A 12,769-nucleotide genomic window follows, 5' to 3' on the forward strand; every position below is an offset into this window, starting at 1 on the left:
CACGGTCGGACTTTCCAACGGAAAATGTGCGATTGGAGCTTGTTGGAAATTCCGACCGTGTGTAGGCTCCATCGGACATTTTCCATCGGATTTTCTGACACACAAAGTTTGAGAGCTTGCTATAAAATTTTCCGACAACAAAATCCGTTGTCGGAAATTCCAATCGTGTGTACACAAATCCGATACACAAAGTTCCGCGCATGCTCAGAATAAATTAAGAGACGAAAGCTATTGGCTACTGCCCCGTTTATAGTCACGACGTACGTGTTTTACGTCACCGCGTTCAGAATGATCGGATTTTCCGACAACTTTGTGTGACCGTGTGTATGCAAGACAAGTTTGAGCCAACATCCGTTGGAAAAAATCCATGGATTTTGTTGTCGGAATGTCCGATCAATCTCCGACCGTGTGTACGGGGCATTAGTTTTGGTGAAGGGAAATCTCAGTGGGTAATCTTGCTGTATGTGTCCATGTTATAGAGATTTCGCTTCACTCATTTTTTTTTTCTGTAGGAATAATAGGCAAAATCTTTCCAACAAGGGCACAAAGATCAACAAAAAACGCAAAGGGGTGTATTTATTTAAAAAAAAAAAATAATTGCATAGCTATTTGTCCATCGAACCTGCCCGTTAATTCATTTGTATGAACAGGGTAAAATCAAATCTTCTCAGACTATGTTTTCTCCACATCGAATGTTATTACCGTATATACTCGAGTATAAGCCGAGTTTTTCAGTACATTTTTTTTGTGCTGAAAATGCCCCCCTCGGCTTATACTCGAGTCAAGCACTTTTCTGCAGCAGAGAATGACATTTTCCGAACCGACTTTGAGGCCCTGTATCTTGAGGGCCACTTGGTGCTAGGAACCCCAAATTTGGCGTGCAAACCAAGTGGAACTAGCACTACAACATATCTAAAGCTGGGGTTCCTAGCACCAGGTGGCCCCAAGATATGGGGCCCCAAAGTCGGTTTGGAAAATGCATTCTCTGCTGCAGAAAAGTGCTTGACATTTTCCGAACTGACTTTGGGGCCCTGTATCTCGGGGCCACTTGGTGCTAGGAATCCCTTTGGATATGTTGTAGTTCTAGTTCCACTGGGTTTGCACACCAAATGTGGGGCTCCTAGCACCAAGTGGCCCCAAGATACAGGGCCCCAAAGTCGGTCAACTGTGTCCATTTGCAGCAATCTCATTTCAGGATCCTTTGGGTCCAGAGACCCCAAATTTTGGCTTAAGGGCATCTAGGAACCCTTAACTACCAAGTTTGAAGTTCGGGGGACTATTGGCTGCAAATAGGCCCAGTGAAGCATGCAAATAGGCACAGTGAGGCTGCAAATGGGCATTGTTGACCCTCTTTTCCACTTACAGTAGCTGCGCATTTCTCACCCTAGCCTTATACTCGAGTCAATAAGTTTTCCTAGTTTTTTGTGGTAAAATTAGGTGCCTCGGCTTATATTCGGGTCGGCTTATACTCGAGTATATACGGTAATTGAAAAAAGCAAAGTGAATAGGGAAAATATTGCATTATGGGCACTAAGTGGTGCTCAGGAGCGTTCTTATTTCCTATGATTTTCAGCGCCATCTAGTGGCTTATTGCAGTATATTCCCTATTCATTTATTATAGATATACCCCAAAGTCTATGTCCATTGAAAATGTTTTTCTCTAAGTTTTGGATAGTACGAGGCAGGATTAAATCCCCTATTATTATAGGATTTTACTTCTATATGAAAGAGCTGCTTTTCCTTATTTAGGGCCCATTTGTACCTCTTTAGTGCAGTGCGTTATGGTAATCTGTGTGTTACGTGGCGAGGTGCTTGCTTTTGTGATCTGTTCCTCAGTAAGTAGAGCATGTCATTCAGGAATAGTGCCCCATCATTGGTGTCAGTAAAAGGAATAGTGCCCCATTGTTGGTGTCAGTGGGAGAAATAGTGCCCCATTGTTGGTTTCACCACCAGGAATTATGCCCCATTGTTGGTGTCAGTGGGAGGAATAGTGTTTTGTATCAGTGGGAGGAAAAGTACCCCAAGGGCCAGATAAATGTGAGCAAAGGGCAGCAGTTTGGAAACCACTGCACTAAACCAAGGGACCTCCTACTGTTCCGTGGAGAGGTGCTTGTTTTTGTGATATATTCCTCAGTAGAGCATGTCATTCACTCTAAATGGTGGTACAATGCACTAAACCAGGGGTCTCCAAACTTTCTAAACAAAGGGCCGGTTTACTGTCCTTCAAAGTTTAGGGGGGCCGGACTGTGGCGATTCGGAGTAGAAATTGTCCTGGCATCAGTGGAAGTAAATAGTGCATCTTTAGTATTAGGGGGAAGAATAGCCCCTCTTCGTTGGTATCAGTGGGAGGAATAGTGCCCCATCATTGGTATTAGTTGGAGGAATAGTGCCCCATCATTGGTATTAGTTGGAGGAATAGTGCCCCATCATTGGTGTTAGTTGGAGGAATAGTGCCCCATTATTGGTGTCAATGGGAGGAATAGTGGCCCATCATTGGTGTGAATGAAAGGAATAGTGGCCCATAATTGGTGTCAGTGGGAGGGATAGTGCCCCATCATTGGTATTAGTTGAAGGAATAGTGCCCCATCATTGGTATTAGTTGAAGGAATAGTGCCCCATCATTGGTATTAGTTGGAGGAATAGTGCCCCATTATTGTCAGTGGGAGGAATAGTGCCCCATTATTGGTGTCAGTGGGAGGAATAGTTCCCCATTATTGGTGTCAGTGGGAGGAATAGTGCCCCATCATTGGTATTAGTTGGAGGAATAGTGCCCCATCATTGGTATTAGTTGGAGGAATAGTGCCCCATTATTGGTGTCAGTGGGAGGAATAGTGCCCCATTATTGGTGTCAGTGGGAGGAATAGTGCCCCATTATTGGTGTCAGTGGGAGGAATAGTGCCCCATTATTGGTGTCAGTGGGAGGAATAGTGCCCCAATTATTGGTGTCAGTGGGAAGAATAGTTCCCCCATTGTTGGTGTCAGTGGGAAGAATAGTTCCCCCATCATTGGTGTCAGTGGGAGAAATAAATAGTAAAACGATAAATTAAAACGAGCATTTTTAGTTTTGTCTGTGTTTCTGTCGGAAATGCTTGCTGCCTGGTGAAACCATTGTCATTGTCAAAGTGACAGAACATTTCTGTATTGGAGCCCCAGATAGCATTAAAAACAAGACAGGGGTTCCAACACTTCTCTGTATAAAACAATAAAATGTTTATCTGGACATACTTTACCAGAATAGCACTCCTATTGTGTGTATAAAAGTGACGTTTTATTTTATTGTTATATTTGTTAGCTATAAATAGTTTTTCTCCTCTGTCAGTAGGCCAATCCCCAGAAGATATTTAACATTTTTCTTCTTAAGAGACAGTGACTAACCTGATACTTAAAAGTGTGCTCCCGATATAAAACACATAATCCGTATTATATTAGAGAAGAATAAATATATATGTACAGAATGTGTTTTATGTTTTTGAATGTGTTGTTCAGTATCATATTTTTTTTTTTTTTAATTTATAATTCACTTTTTTTAATAATGTCTTGTCCATACACTGTATGCATGTGACGTTCTGCTAATGTTATGTACAACGTACTGCTCAAAAGTACATTATGTCGCCTAGCATTTTTGGTTGCTAGGATAGAGGCGGCTCATGCCACCTTCTGTATTTGGTTGCTATGATGCAGACGGTTCCAACCAACTAGCGTTTTTCATTGCTAGGGCGCAGGTAGCTTCTGCCAACTAGCATCCTTGGGTGCTAGGATGCAAGTGGCTCCTGCCACCTATCATTTTTGGTTACTAGGATGCAGGTAGCTTATACCACCTAGTGTTAATGTTTGCTAGGATGCAGGTAACTCCTGCCAATTCGCATCCTTTTGTTGCTAGGATGCAGGCGACTTCTGTCATCTATCGTTTTTGGTTGCTAGGAGGCCGGTGGCTCCTGGCGCCTAGTGTTCTTGGTTGCTAGATTGCTCCTGACAACTAGCATGTTTGGTTGCTAGGATGCAGGCCTTTTCTGTTAACTAGTGTCCTTCATTGCTAGGATGCATGTAGCTCCTGACAACTAGCATCCTTGGTTGCTAGGACCCAAGTGGCTCCTGCCACCTATCATTTTTGGTTGCTAGGATGCAGGTAGCTCCCACCACCTAGTGTAAATGTTTGCTAGGATGCAGGTAACTCCTGCCAATTTGCATCCTTTGTTGCTAGGATGCAGGCGACTTCTGTCATCTAGCGTTCTTGGTTGCTAGGATGCAGTTGGCTCCTGGCGCCTAGTGATCTTGGTTGCTAGACTGCTCCTAACAACTAGCATGTTTGGTTGCTAGGATGCAGGCCACTTCTGTCAACTTGTGTCCTCCGTTACTAGGATGGAGGTACCTCCTGCCGCCTAGTTTTCTGGGATGCTAGGAAGCAGGCGGCTCTTGCCATATAGCATCCTTGGTTGTTATTTATTAGTTGGTTGATTCACCCTCTCCATTTGTCCTGGTGATCATTATCACTGAAAGTGAAAGTTAGGCCCGGTTCACACTGATGCGAGTTCATGATGAATGCGATGCGTCAAAAAACTTTAAATTCGCATGTCATCTCTAAAGTCAGTGTTTTCAATTACGGTCGTTCACATACATGCGTTGCGATTCCTCTACGAATGCGATTAAAAAAAGGGTCTTGTGCGAGTTTACTGCGTTGCGAATTTAGTCTCCATAGACATCAATGTAAATCGTTCTTGAATCGCATTGAGGGTTCACATATGTGCGAATTCCACCACACTACTCTCCACAAAAACCAGGAAGTACACAGGAAGTTAACACCTTTTTTTTTTTTTTTTTTTTTACATTATGATTCCATTGGCTAGAACATCAATCGCAGCTAGGTCCAACTCCTGAAATTCGCGGTAAAATCGAGGTAAATTCGCACCTCACAAAGGACAAAAAAACGGAACAAAATCACAGGCATCAGTGTGAACCAGGCCTAAATCCCAATTTTTGAGTGGTATGCAGGACAGGATTGGAGGGGAAATCTTCCAGTGGGGACACCATAGTTCTAGTAACTACCAGAAATTTCCCTCACTTTGGTGGGATTTCCTCTTACTTCCTGTTATGGCTATGGGACAGGAAGTGAAGGGAAATCTCCCCAGTGGAACACAAATGGCAAGGTGTTATAACTCTCTCTAATGCCGCGTACACACGGGCGGACTTTTCGACTGGACTGGTCCGACAGACTTTCCAGCGGACTTTCGACAGACTTTTGATGGACTTCCGACGGACTTTTTAAGGAACGGACTTGCCTACACACGATCACACCGAAGTGTCCCGACGTACAGCGGACTAAAATAAGGAAGTTGATAGCCAGTAGCCAATAGCTGCCCTAGCGTCGGTTTTTGTCCGTCAGACTAGCATACAGACGAGCGGATTTCTGGGTCCGGCGGAGTTACGACGTAAAGATTTGAAGCATGTTCCAAATCTAAAGTCCGTCAGATTTGTGACAGGAAAAGTCCGGTGAAGCCCACACACGATCGGATTGTCCACTGGATTTGGTCCGTCAGCGTCCGTCAGAACAGTCTGGACGAACAGTCCGACCGTGTGTACGCTGCATTACTCTAAAATTAGGAAAAAATATGTTTTGCCTTCCGCTCTCCTTGAAAGACCCGGCTGCCTTTTTTACATTTGAGTCACAGGTTATTGAACTACTTTTTCCCACCACTTTCTTAGGCCTTGTTTATGCAGTTGATTCCCAACCAGCTCACCATAAATCACCACCACTGTGCCATGACTAATCGTGGGTTTTTCTAACAGGGGAAATTAATGTGAACTTTTTTAGCTTCAGACCTGTAATAATTGTGAATAACTGCAGTCTTGTCAAGTCAATTGTCATGGGTGTCTGCAGTCGGTACATCAGCTCACGCTGACTTGTCGGCATTCCTGCTGGCAGTCATGAGGTGGCGGCGGGTGGCGGCGGCAACAGATAAATTAGAACCGTGGAGGCAAGAAATCTCATGCTTTTTGGTGCCTAGACACAATCAGAATCCTTTTAAGTGAACTATAAAGACGTGGATCCACAAAGCTCATGCACCGTGAAGCTTCGTTCTGGTTTGGCTGGCCTAAAATGGGACAATGGTATCTAAACATCTAACACAATCCATAAAATATGTCATAAAATATGTCTGTGCGTATGATAACATTTCCAGTGACTGTGATAGAGAGTGTTTGGCTGAATGCTTGTATGACTGACTCACAAGTCAATGAGTCACAGCTCTAATCCTCCACCTAGACTGCAAACATTTCCAGAGATGTCAGTGCAGGTCTATCTGACGGTACAGGAGCGGTGTAAAACCGGCCTCGAGTTACACCTGTTTAATGAAGATAAAAGAAACGTGCCATCGCCCACATTCTTCGCAGTCCTAGTCCCAGCCTGCTGCGAGTCCTTCTTCTTTTACTATGTTGATATAACTCATAATCCTGGTTTATTGCCTCTCCATTTAGAATGCAAGCGGCGTGCAATCATTGGCAATTACCGTATTCAGCAAACAGTAGAACTTCAGCAGAGGTTTGGTTTTCTAGAAAAGACTTGTATGGATAAGCTTCATTTGGAGTTGTTTATACATGTCGGCGTTTTTAGAGGTCACTGCAAAAATTGCTGCTCATTTTATGTATCGTGTATGAATTGGAGGCTTTGGTGATGGTAATATTAGATGGCTGCAAGAAAGAAGTTTGCCTTTTCGAAATCTATGTATCTCTTACGTATATGGTAAGTGTTTCTACTTTACAGGCAGGTGAAGGTTGGCCTCCCCACATAGGTGGCGCTGTTGCATCCACCTTGCAGGGATAGTGGAGGACATGATTAAAGCTGTTTTACTCTGAAACGCGTTGACTTTCTGTGCTGTTTGCACTGATTTACAATAAAACGTCAAGCAATACTGTGATTTACTGTGGTGACGGATCTTCTCCTGAATACCCATTCCTCTTAGGCCTCTGTGTGTGTCATCGGGTGGGCTGCTGTCCGATTTGAATACTGCCACCTGGATGACCGCTGTGGCCATCTTTAGTGAGGACAGAGCTTACAGAAAGCCCTGGTCTGCGTGTATTCTGCATGTGGTAAGGTTAGGGACAGGAACCCGCTTGAGGGGGAGAGTAACCTAGCGTAGGTGAAGGATCCGTAGGAGGTAGGACAGCGTAGGGACTGTAGCAGACTTCTTTGAAGACTTTTCTGCTGCTGTGTTTACTGCATCTGCCTGCCTACCGCCACTGTGCCAGATGTTGCTGGCCTTGGTGTGCCTCTCTCCTGCTGTGAGTTCCATCCACTGTGTAAGTGTTGCTGCTCAGTTCTTACTGTTGAAGAGACTCTGTTGTTGTGTCTGGAATGGCTAACAATATATTAGGCCTTCTCAACCACTTTGTGTGCCATGTCTTCCCTCTGGTTGCCCAACGCCTGGGTTGTCCCCTACCCTTCAGCCTACTACAGCATTGAAGCACTAGGTTCCTTGGTTCAATTCCAAATCCACACGATATTTGCATGTAGTTTGCAAGTTCTCCCTGCGGTTACGTGGGTTTTCTCTGGATACACTGGTTTCTTCCCACACTCCAAAGACATGCTGGTAGGTTAATTGGCTCCTGTCTAAATTGACCCTAGTATGCGAGTAGGGACCTTAGGTCGTATGCTTCTTGAGGGCAGAGACTGATGTATGTGAATGTATGGTATGTAAAGTGCTGTGCAAATTGTTGCTTTAAAGGAAGACTAGGAATTGAGTTATAATAATTTTGTTACTGACCTAGCTTCAGGCTATATATAACACACAGCAGTGGTGTCCAGCTAAAAGGGTCTAATGGCCATGTTTGTATCCACATGCCAAGTTTTCTTTTTTCCTTTTTTTCATTTTATTTTTTTTATACAATTCCCAATTCACTGGTACCGGGGATGGTGGCAGAAATATTAACACTCTTCATATTATTGGTGACAGAGGCGGCAATAGTACCCCCCCCCCCCCCCCCTTTTATTGGTACCAGTGATGGTGGCAGCAATATTAACACTCTCCCCCTTCATTGGTTTCAGTGACAGTGGCAGCAATAAAAATCCTCTCCCCCTTCATTGGTGTCAGCGACAGGGGCAGCAATAGTAACACTCCCCCTTTCATTGGTATCAGTGACAGGGGCAGCAATAATAACCTCTGCCTTTCATTGGTATCAGTGACAGGAGCAGCAATAATAACCCTCCTACCTTCATTGGTATCAGTGGCAGAGGCAGCAATAATAACCTCTGCCTTTCATTGGTATCAGTGACAGGGGCAGCAATAATAACCTCTGCCTTTCATTGGTATCAGTGACAGGAGCAGCAATAATAACCTCTGCCCTTTGTTGGTATCAGTGACAGGAGCAGCAATAATAACCTCTGCCTTTCATTGGTATCAGTGACAGGAGCAGCAATAATAACCTCTGCCCTTTGTTGGTATCAGTGACAGGAGCAGCAATAATAACCTCTGCCTTTCATTGGTATCAGTGACAGGAGCAGCAATAATAACCTCTGCCCTTTGTTGGTATCAGTGACAGGAGCAGCAATAATAACCCTTTCCCCTAATTGGTGTCAGTGGCAGGGACAGCAATAATAACCCCTGCCCTTCATTGGTGTCAGGGGCAGCAAGCAATAATAACCCCTGCCCTTTATTGGTGTCAGTGACAGGGGCAGTAATAATAAAAACCCTCCCCCTTCATTGGTGTCAGTGACAGGGGCAGCAATAATAACCCTCCCCTTTTTATTGGTGTCAGTGACAGGGGCAGTAATAATAATAACCCTCCCCCTTCATTAGTGTCAGTGACAGGGGCAGCAATAATAACCTCCCCCCCCCCCCATTCATTGGTGTCAGTGACAGGGGCAGCAATAATAACCTTCCCCCCATTCATTGGTGTCATTGATATAAAAAAGGATGATTTAGGCACATTGGTGAAATGTGAACACTTTATGATCTTACTATTCGCATGAAACATGAACAAGCCATGTAGCTAAATCATGAAAATTATTTTGCATAGAAAATTGAAAATGTTTTTTCATTATCTTGGGGAACTGCAACAGAAACCTATTGCTGTATAGTTATATGACAAAAAGTTAGTATAATACTGTGAATTTTAAACTTTTTTTCATGGTTCTAAAAACGACATGGCCATACTACCAGAGATATTGAAGTTGATTTACTAAAGGCAAATAGACTGTTCACTTTGCAAGAAAATTCCCCATTTACTGGAGGAGGTGAAGCTTTGCTGACTTCCATTATCCAATCAAGCACAAGCAAATGTGCTGTTTATTTTATTTTCCTTGCACGTGATTGGGTATTATTTGCAAAGTGAATTTTCACCACATGCACTAAGCGAAGTGAAAAATCCTTAGCAGAGTTAAAATTCCCTTGCAAAGTGAAATATCTATTTTTGCCTTTTAAAAAATCAAACCCGTTATGTCAAAATATATCATTTATGAATGTTGGTGAAGTTTTTGAATCTTTATATTTTTCTTTTTAGTGATACCAGAGAACAGCTGTGGAACTTCTACCAGGAAATCCAGGGGGTCCCGGTGCCCGGGCTGCTTCACCAATACGAAAAGCTGATTGAAAACATGTCCTATGATTTCCGCACTCAGCGACTGAACACTGAAAAACTCGAATCTGTTCTCAAAAGGTTTGTGTGTTGTGAGGGAGTCTGTATAGAACCTACTAACCTCTGGTACTGGATGGAGATCAATGAACATGCTTTCATGGGGACCGACATAGGTGTGCGCAGCCCCTTGCATAAAGGGTGTGCACCCCAAAGCTCAAATACATATGCATGTGTATATGTACTGATGGTGTCAGTAGGGCAGTGGACAGTGTCATTAGTTTTATTTTATTTTTAAATAAATTATTTTATTTTGTAACATTTTTTTGGGGGATGAAATATCAGTGGTCTAAACAGGGGTAATATGCACCACACAAGGCGATTAGGGTGTGCCCAGGCACACCTGGCACACCCTGTGCGCACGCCTATGGGGACTGAACATACTATAGCAAGAAGGCATGTGATTTGTATTTGTATTTGTTGTTGGGGCATTTATTGTGAATAGAACATGGATGATGGAATTTTTTTTAATTTGCCTTTTATCTTAAAAGCAGTATTAAACCCCAAACCTAATAGGTATTATATTGCAGCTTACCAATTCTTAGTGGCTGCCTTCGTTTTCTTTTTATCCTTTATTTTCACCTGGTGATCAGGCCAGTAATTCTGTTATTTTTCAACATTCTTTACTTGCCAAGTGGTCTAGCAAAAGTGGCAGTTACAGCTCTTTAACACTTGTGGTAAGGGGGTGGCAAATACAGGCAGTTGAGTCATGTTTTTAATGCCCCTAAAGTTGCAAAGGCAGCTACACACAGTTTTATGCATGTCGTAGTTGTGAAGTTTTTCTTTGCAGCCACAGCAAAAGGTATACTCCCTGTTACATTTAAGCAAAAGTGGCAGTTGGGTTGAGACAAAACATTTAACACTGACAGAGATGCTTGCATTGGTTAGCTTTTATGTGAATGAGCCCTAATTGTCTACTTCATACCTATAGTCCATTTGGAATGTGTAACAAGGGGGTTCGATTGTATTACTTTTATAGAGTATTAAGTGTCTTTATAAAAATTGGATTTGTCTTGTATTGTAAAACTTGGTTTGCTCTAGAGCAGGCGTTACTAAGTGGCAAACCGCGGTCTGCATCCGGACTGAGTCACTGTCCCATCCAGACTCGTGGTCACTCCATTTAGGAGCCAGTTCTCCCAGTCTACCAGCTGCTGCTGCTGTCATTATCACAGCAGAGCGGAGAGCAGGAGGCAGGACAGACGGAAAATGAGAGACACAGTAGCACTGCATGGAGGGCAGGAGCGGCCCCAGATAATTTTGCAGATTAACCGCAGGTGATTGGTAGCTAGGACACAGAGTGGTCCTAGCAACCAAACACCAGATTGTTAATATGCAAAGTTAACTTTGGCCCTCCATGCAGTGTTACTGTGTCTCCCATTCTCTGTTTGTCCTGCCTTCCGCTCTCTGCTCTGTGTAAGGTAGCAGAGTGATGGGGAGGGGCAGGGGGAGCAGAGGACCTGGCTCTGGAGGATGTTTGTTGTGAGTGTATAGAGCGCTCTGCTATGGGGGGGGGGTGATGTAAAGGGCAGAGAACACTACTGTTAGAGGGGAGGAATGGAGGAATGGGGAAGGTGACATGAAGGGGGCAGAATGCACTACTGTAGGGGGTTGGCATAGGAGGACACTACTGTGGGGTTGACGTGAGAGGGGCAGAGGACAGTACTATATTGAGGGGGGGGGGTGATGTGAAGGGGGTCAGAGGGCACTACTGTAGGATGGGGGGGGTGTTGATGTGAAGGGGGTTGAGAACACTGCTATAAATGAAGAGGGGGTTTGAGAACACTGCTATGAATGAGGGGGGGTGATGTGAAAGAGGTCAGAGGACACTGCAGTAGGTGGGGGGGGGGGGTTTGATGTGAAGGGGGTTGAGATCACAGTTATGAAAAAGGGGGGGTTGAGAACACTGGTATGAATGAAGGGGGGTTGAGAACACTTTTATGAATGAAGGGGGGGGTTGAGAACACTGCTATGAATGAAGGGGGGGTGAGAACACTGCTATGAGAACACTGCTATAAATGAAGTGGGGGGGGTGAGACAACTGCTATGAATGAAGGGGGGGGGGGTTGAGACAACTGCTATGAATGAAGGGGGGGTGATGTGAAGGGGGTCAGAAGACACTGCTATAAAATGGGGGGGGGGGTGTTGATGTGAAGGGGGTTGAGAACACAGCTATGAATGAAGGGGGAGGGTTGAGAAAACTGCTATGAATGAAGGGGGGTGATGTGAAGGGGGTCAGATGACACTGCTGTAGGATAGGGGGGGGGTGTTGATGTGAAGGGGGTTGAGAACACTGCTATGAATGAAGGGGGGGGTTGAGAACACCCCTATGAATGAAGGGGGGTTTGAGAACACCGCTATGAATGAAGGGGGGGTGATTACACTGCTATGAATGAAGGAGGGGTGAGAACACTGCTATAAGAACACTGCTATGAATGAAGGGGGGTTGAGAACACTGCTATGAATGAAGGTGGGGTTGAGAACACTGCTATGAATGAAGGGGGGGTTGAGAACACTGCTATGAATGAAGGTGGGTTGAGAACACTGCTATGAATGAAGGGGGGGTTGAGAACACTGCTATGAATGAAGGGGGGGGGTTGAGAACACTGCTATGAATGAAGGGGGGTTGAGAACACCGCTATGAATGAAGGGGGGGTTGAGAACACCGCTATGAATGAAGGAGGGGTGATTACACTGCTATGAATGAAGGGGGGGTGAGAACACTGCTATAAGAACACTGCTATGAATGAAGAGTGGTGGGGGTTGAGAACACTGCTATAAATGAAGGGGGGGGTTGAGAACACCGCTATGAATGAAGGGGGGTGAGAACACTGCTATGAATGAAGGGGGGGTTGCGAACACTGCTATGAATAAAGGGGGGGTTTGCGAACACTGCTATGAATGAAGGGGGGGTGAGAACACTGCTTTGAATGAAGGGGGGTTGAGAACACCGCTATGAATGAAGGGGGGGTTGAGAACACTGCTATGAATGAAGGGGGGGTTGAGAACACTGCTATGAATGAAGGGGGGGTTGAGAACACTGCTATGAATGAAGGGGGGGTTGAGAACACCGCTATGAATGAAGGGGGGGGTTGAGAACACTGCTATGAATGAAGGGGGGGTTGAGAACACTGCTATGAATGAAGGG

The 12,769-nt window shown here is 44.6% G+C and overlaps 1 protein-coding gene across 2 annotated transcripts in view; it reads left to right on the plus strand.

The window, feature by feature from the left end:
- LOC141131361 (ras and EF-hand domain-containing protein-like) overlaps positions 1-12,769 on the plus strand; it is a 110,346-nt gene that overhangs the window by 26,237 nt on the left and 71,340 nt on the right. For both annotated transcript variants that reach the window (XM_073618524.1, XM_073618525.1), the window contains exon 2: positions 9,493-9,648. In XM_073618524.1, coding sequence (XP_073474625.1) covers positions 9,493-9,648 — 156 coding nt within the window. The remainder of the gene's footprint in view (positions 1-9,492; positions 9,649-12,769) is intronic.

The sequence above is a fragment of the Aquarana catesbeiana genome, linkage group LG03, assembly GCF_042186555.1.
Source record: "Aquarana catesbeiana isolate 2022-GZ linkage group LG03, ASM4218655v1, whole genome shotgun sequence".
Taxonomy (NCBI): domain Eukaryota; kingdom Metazoa; phylum Chordata; class Amphibia; order Anura; family Ranidae; genus Aquarana; species Aquarana catesbeiana.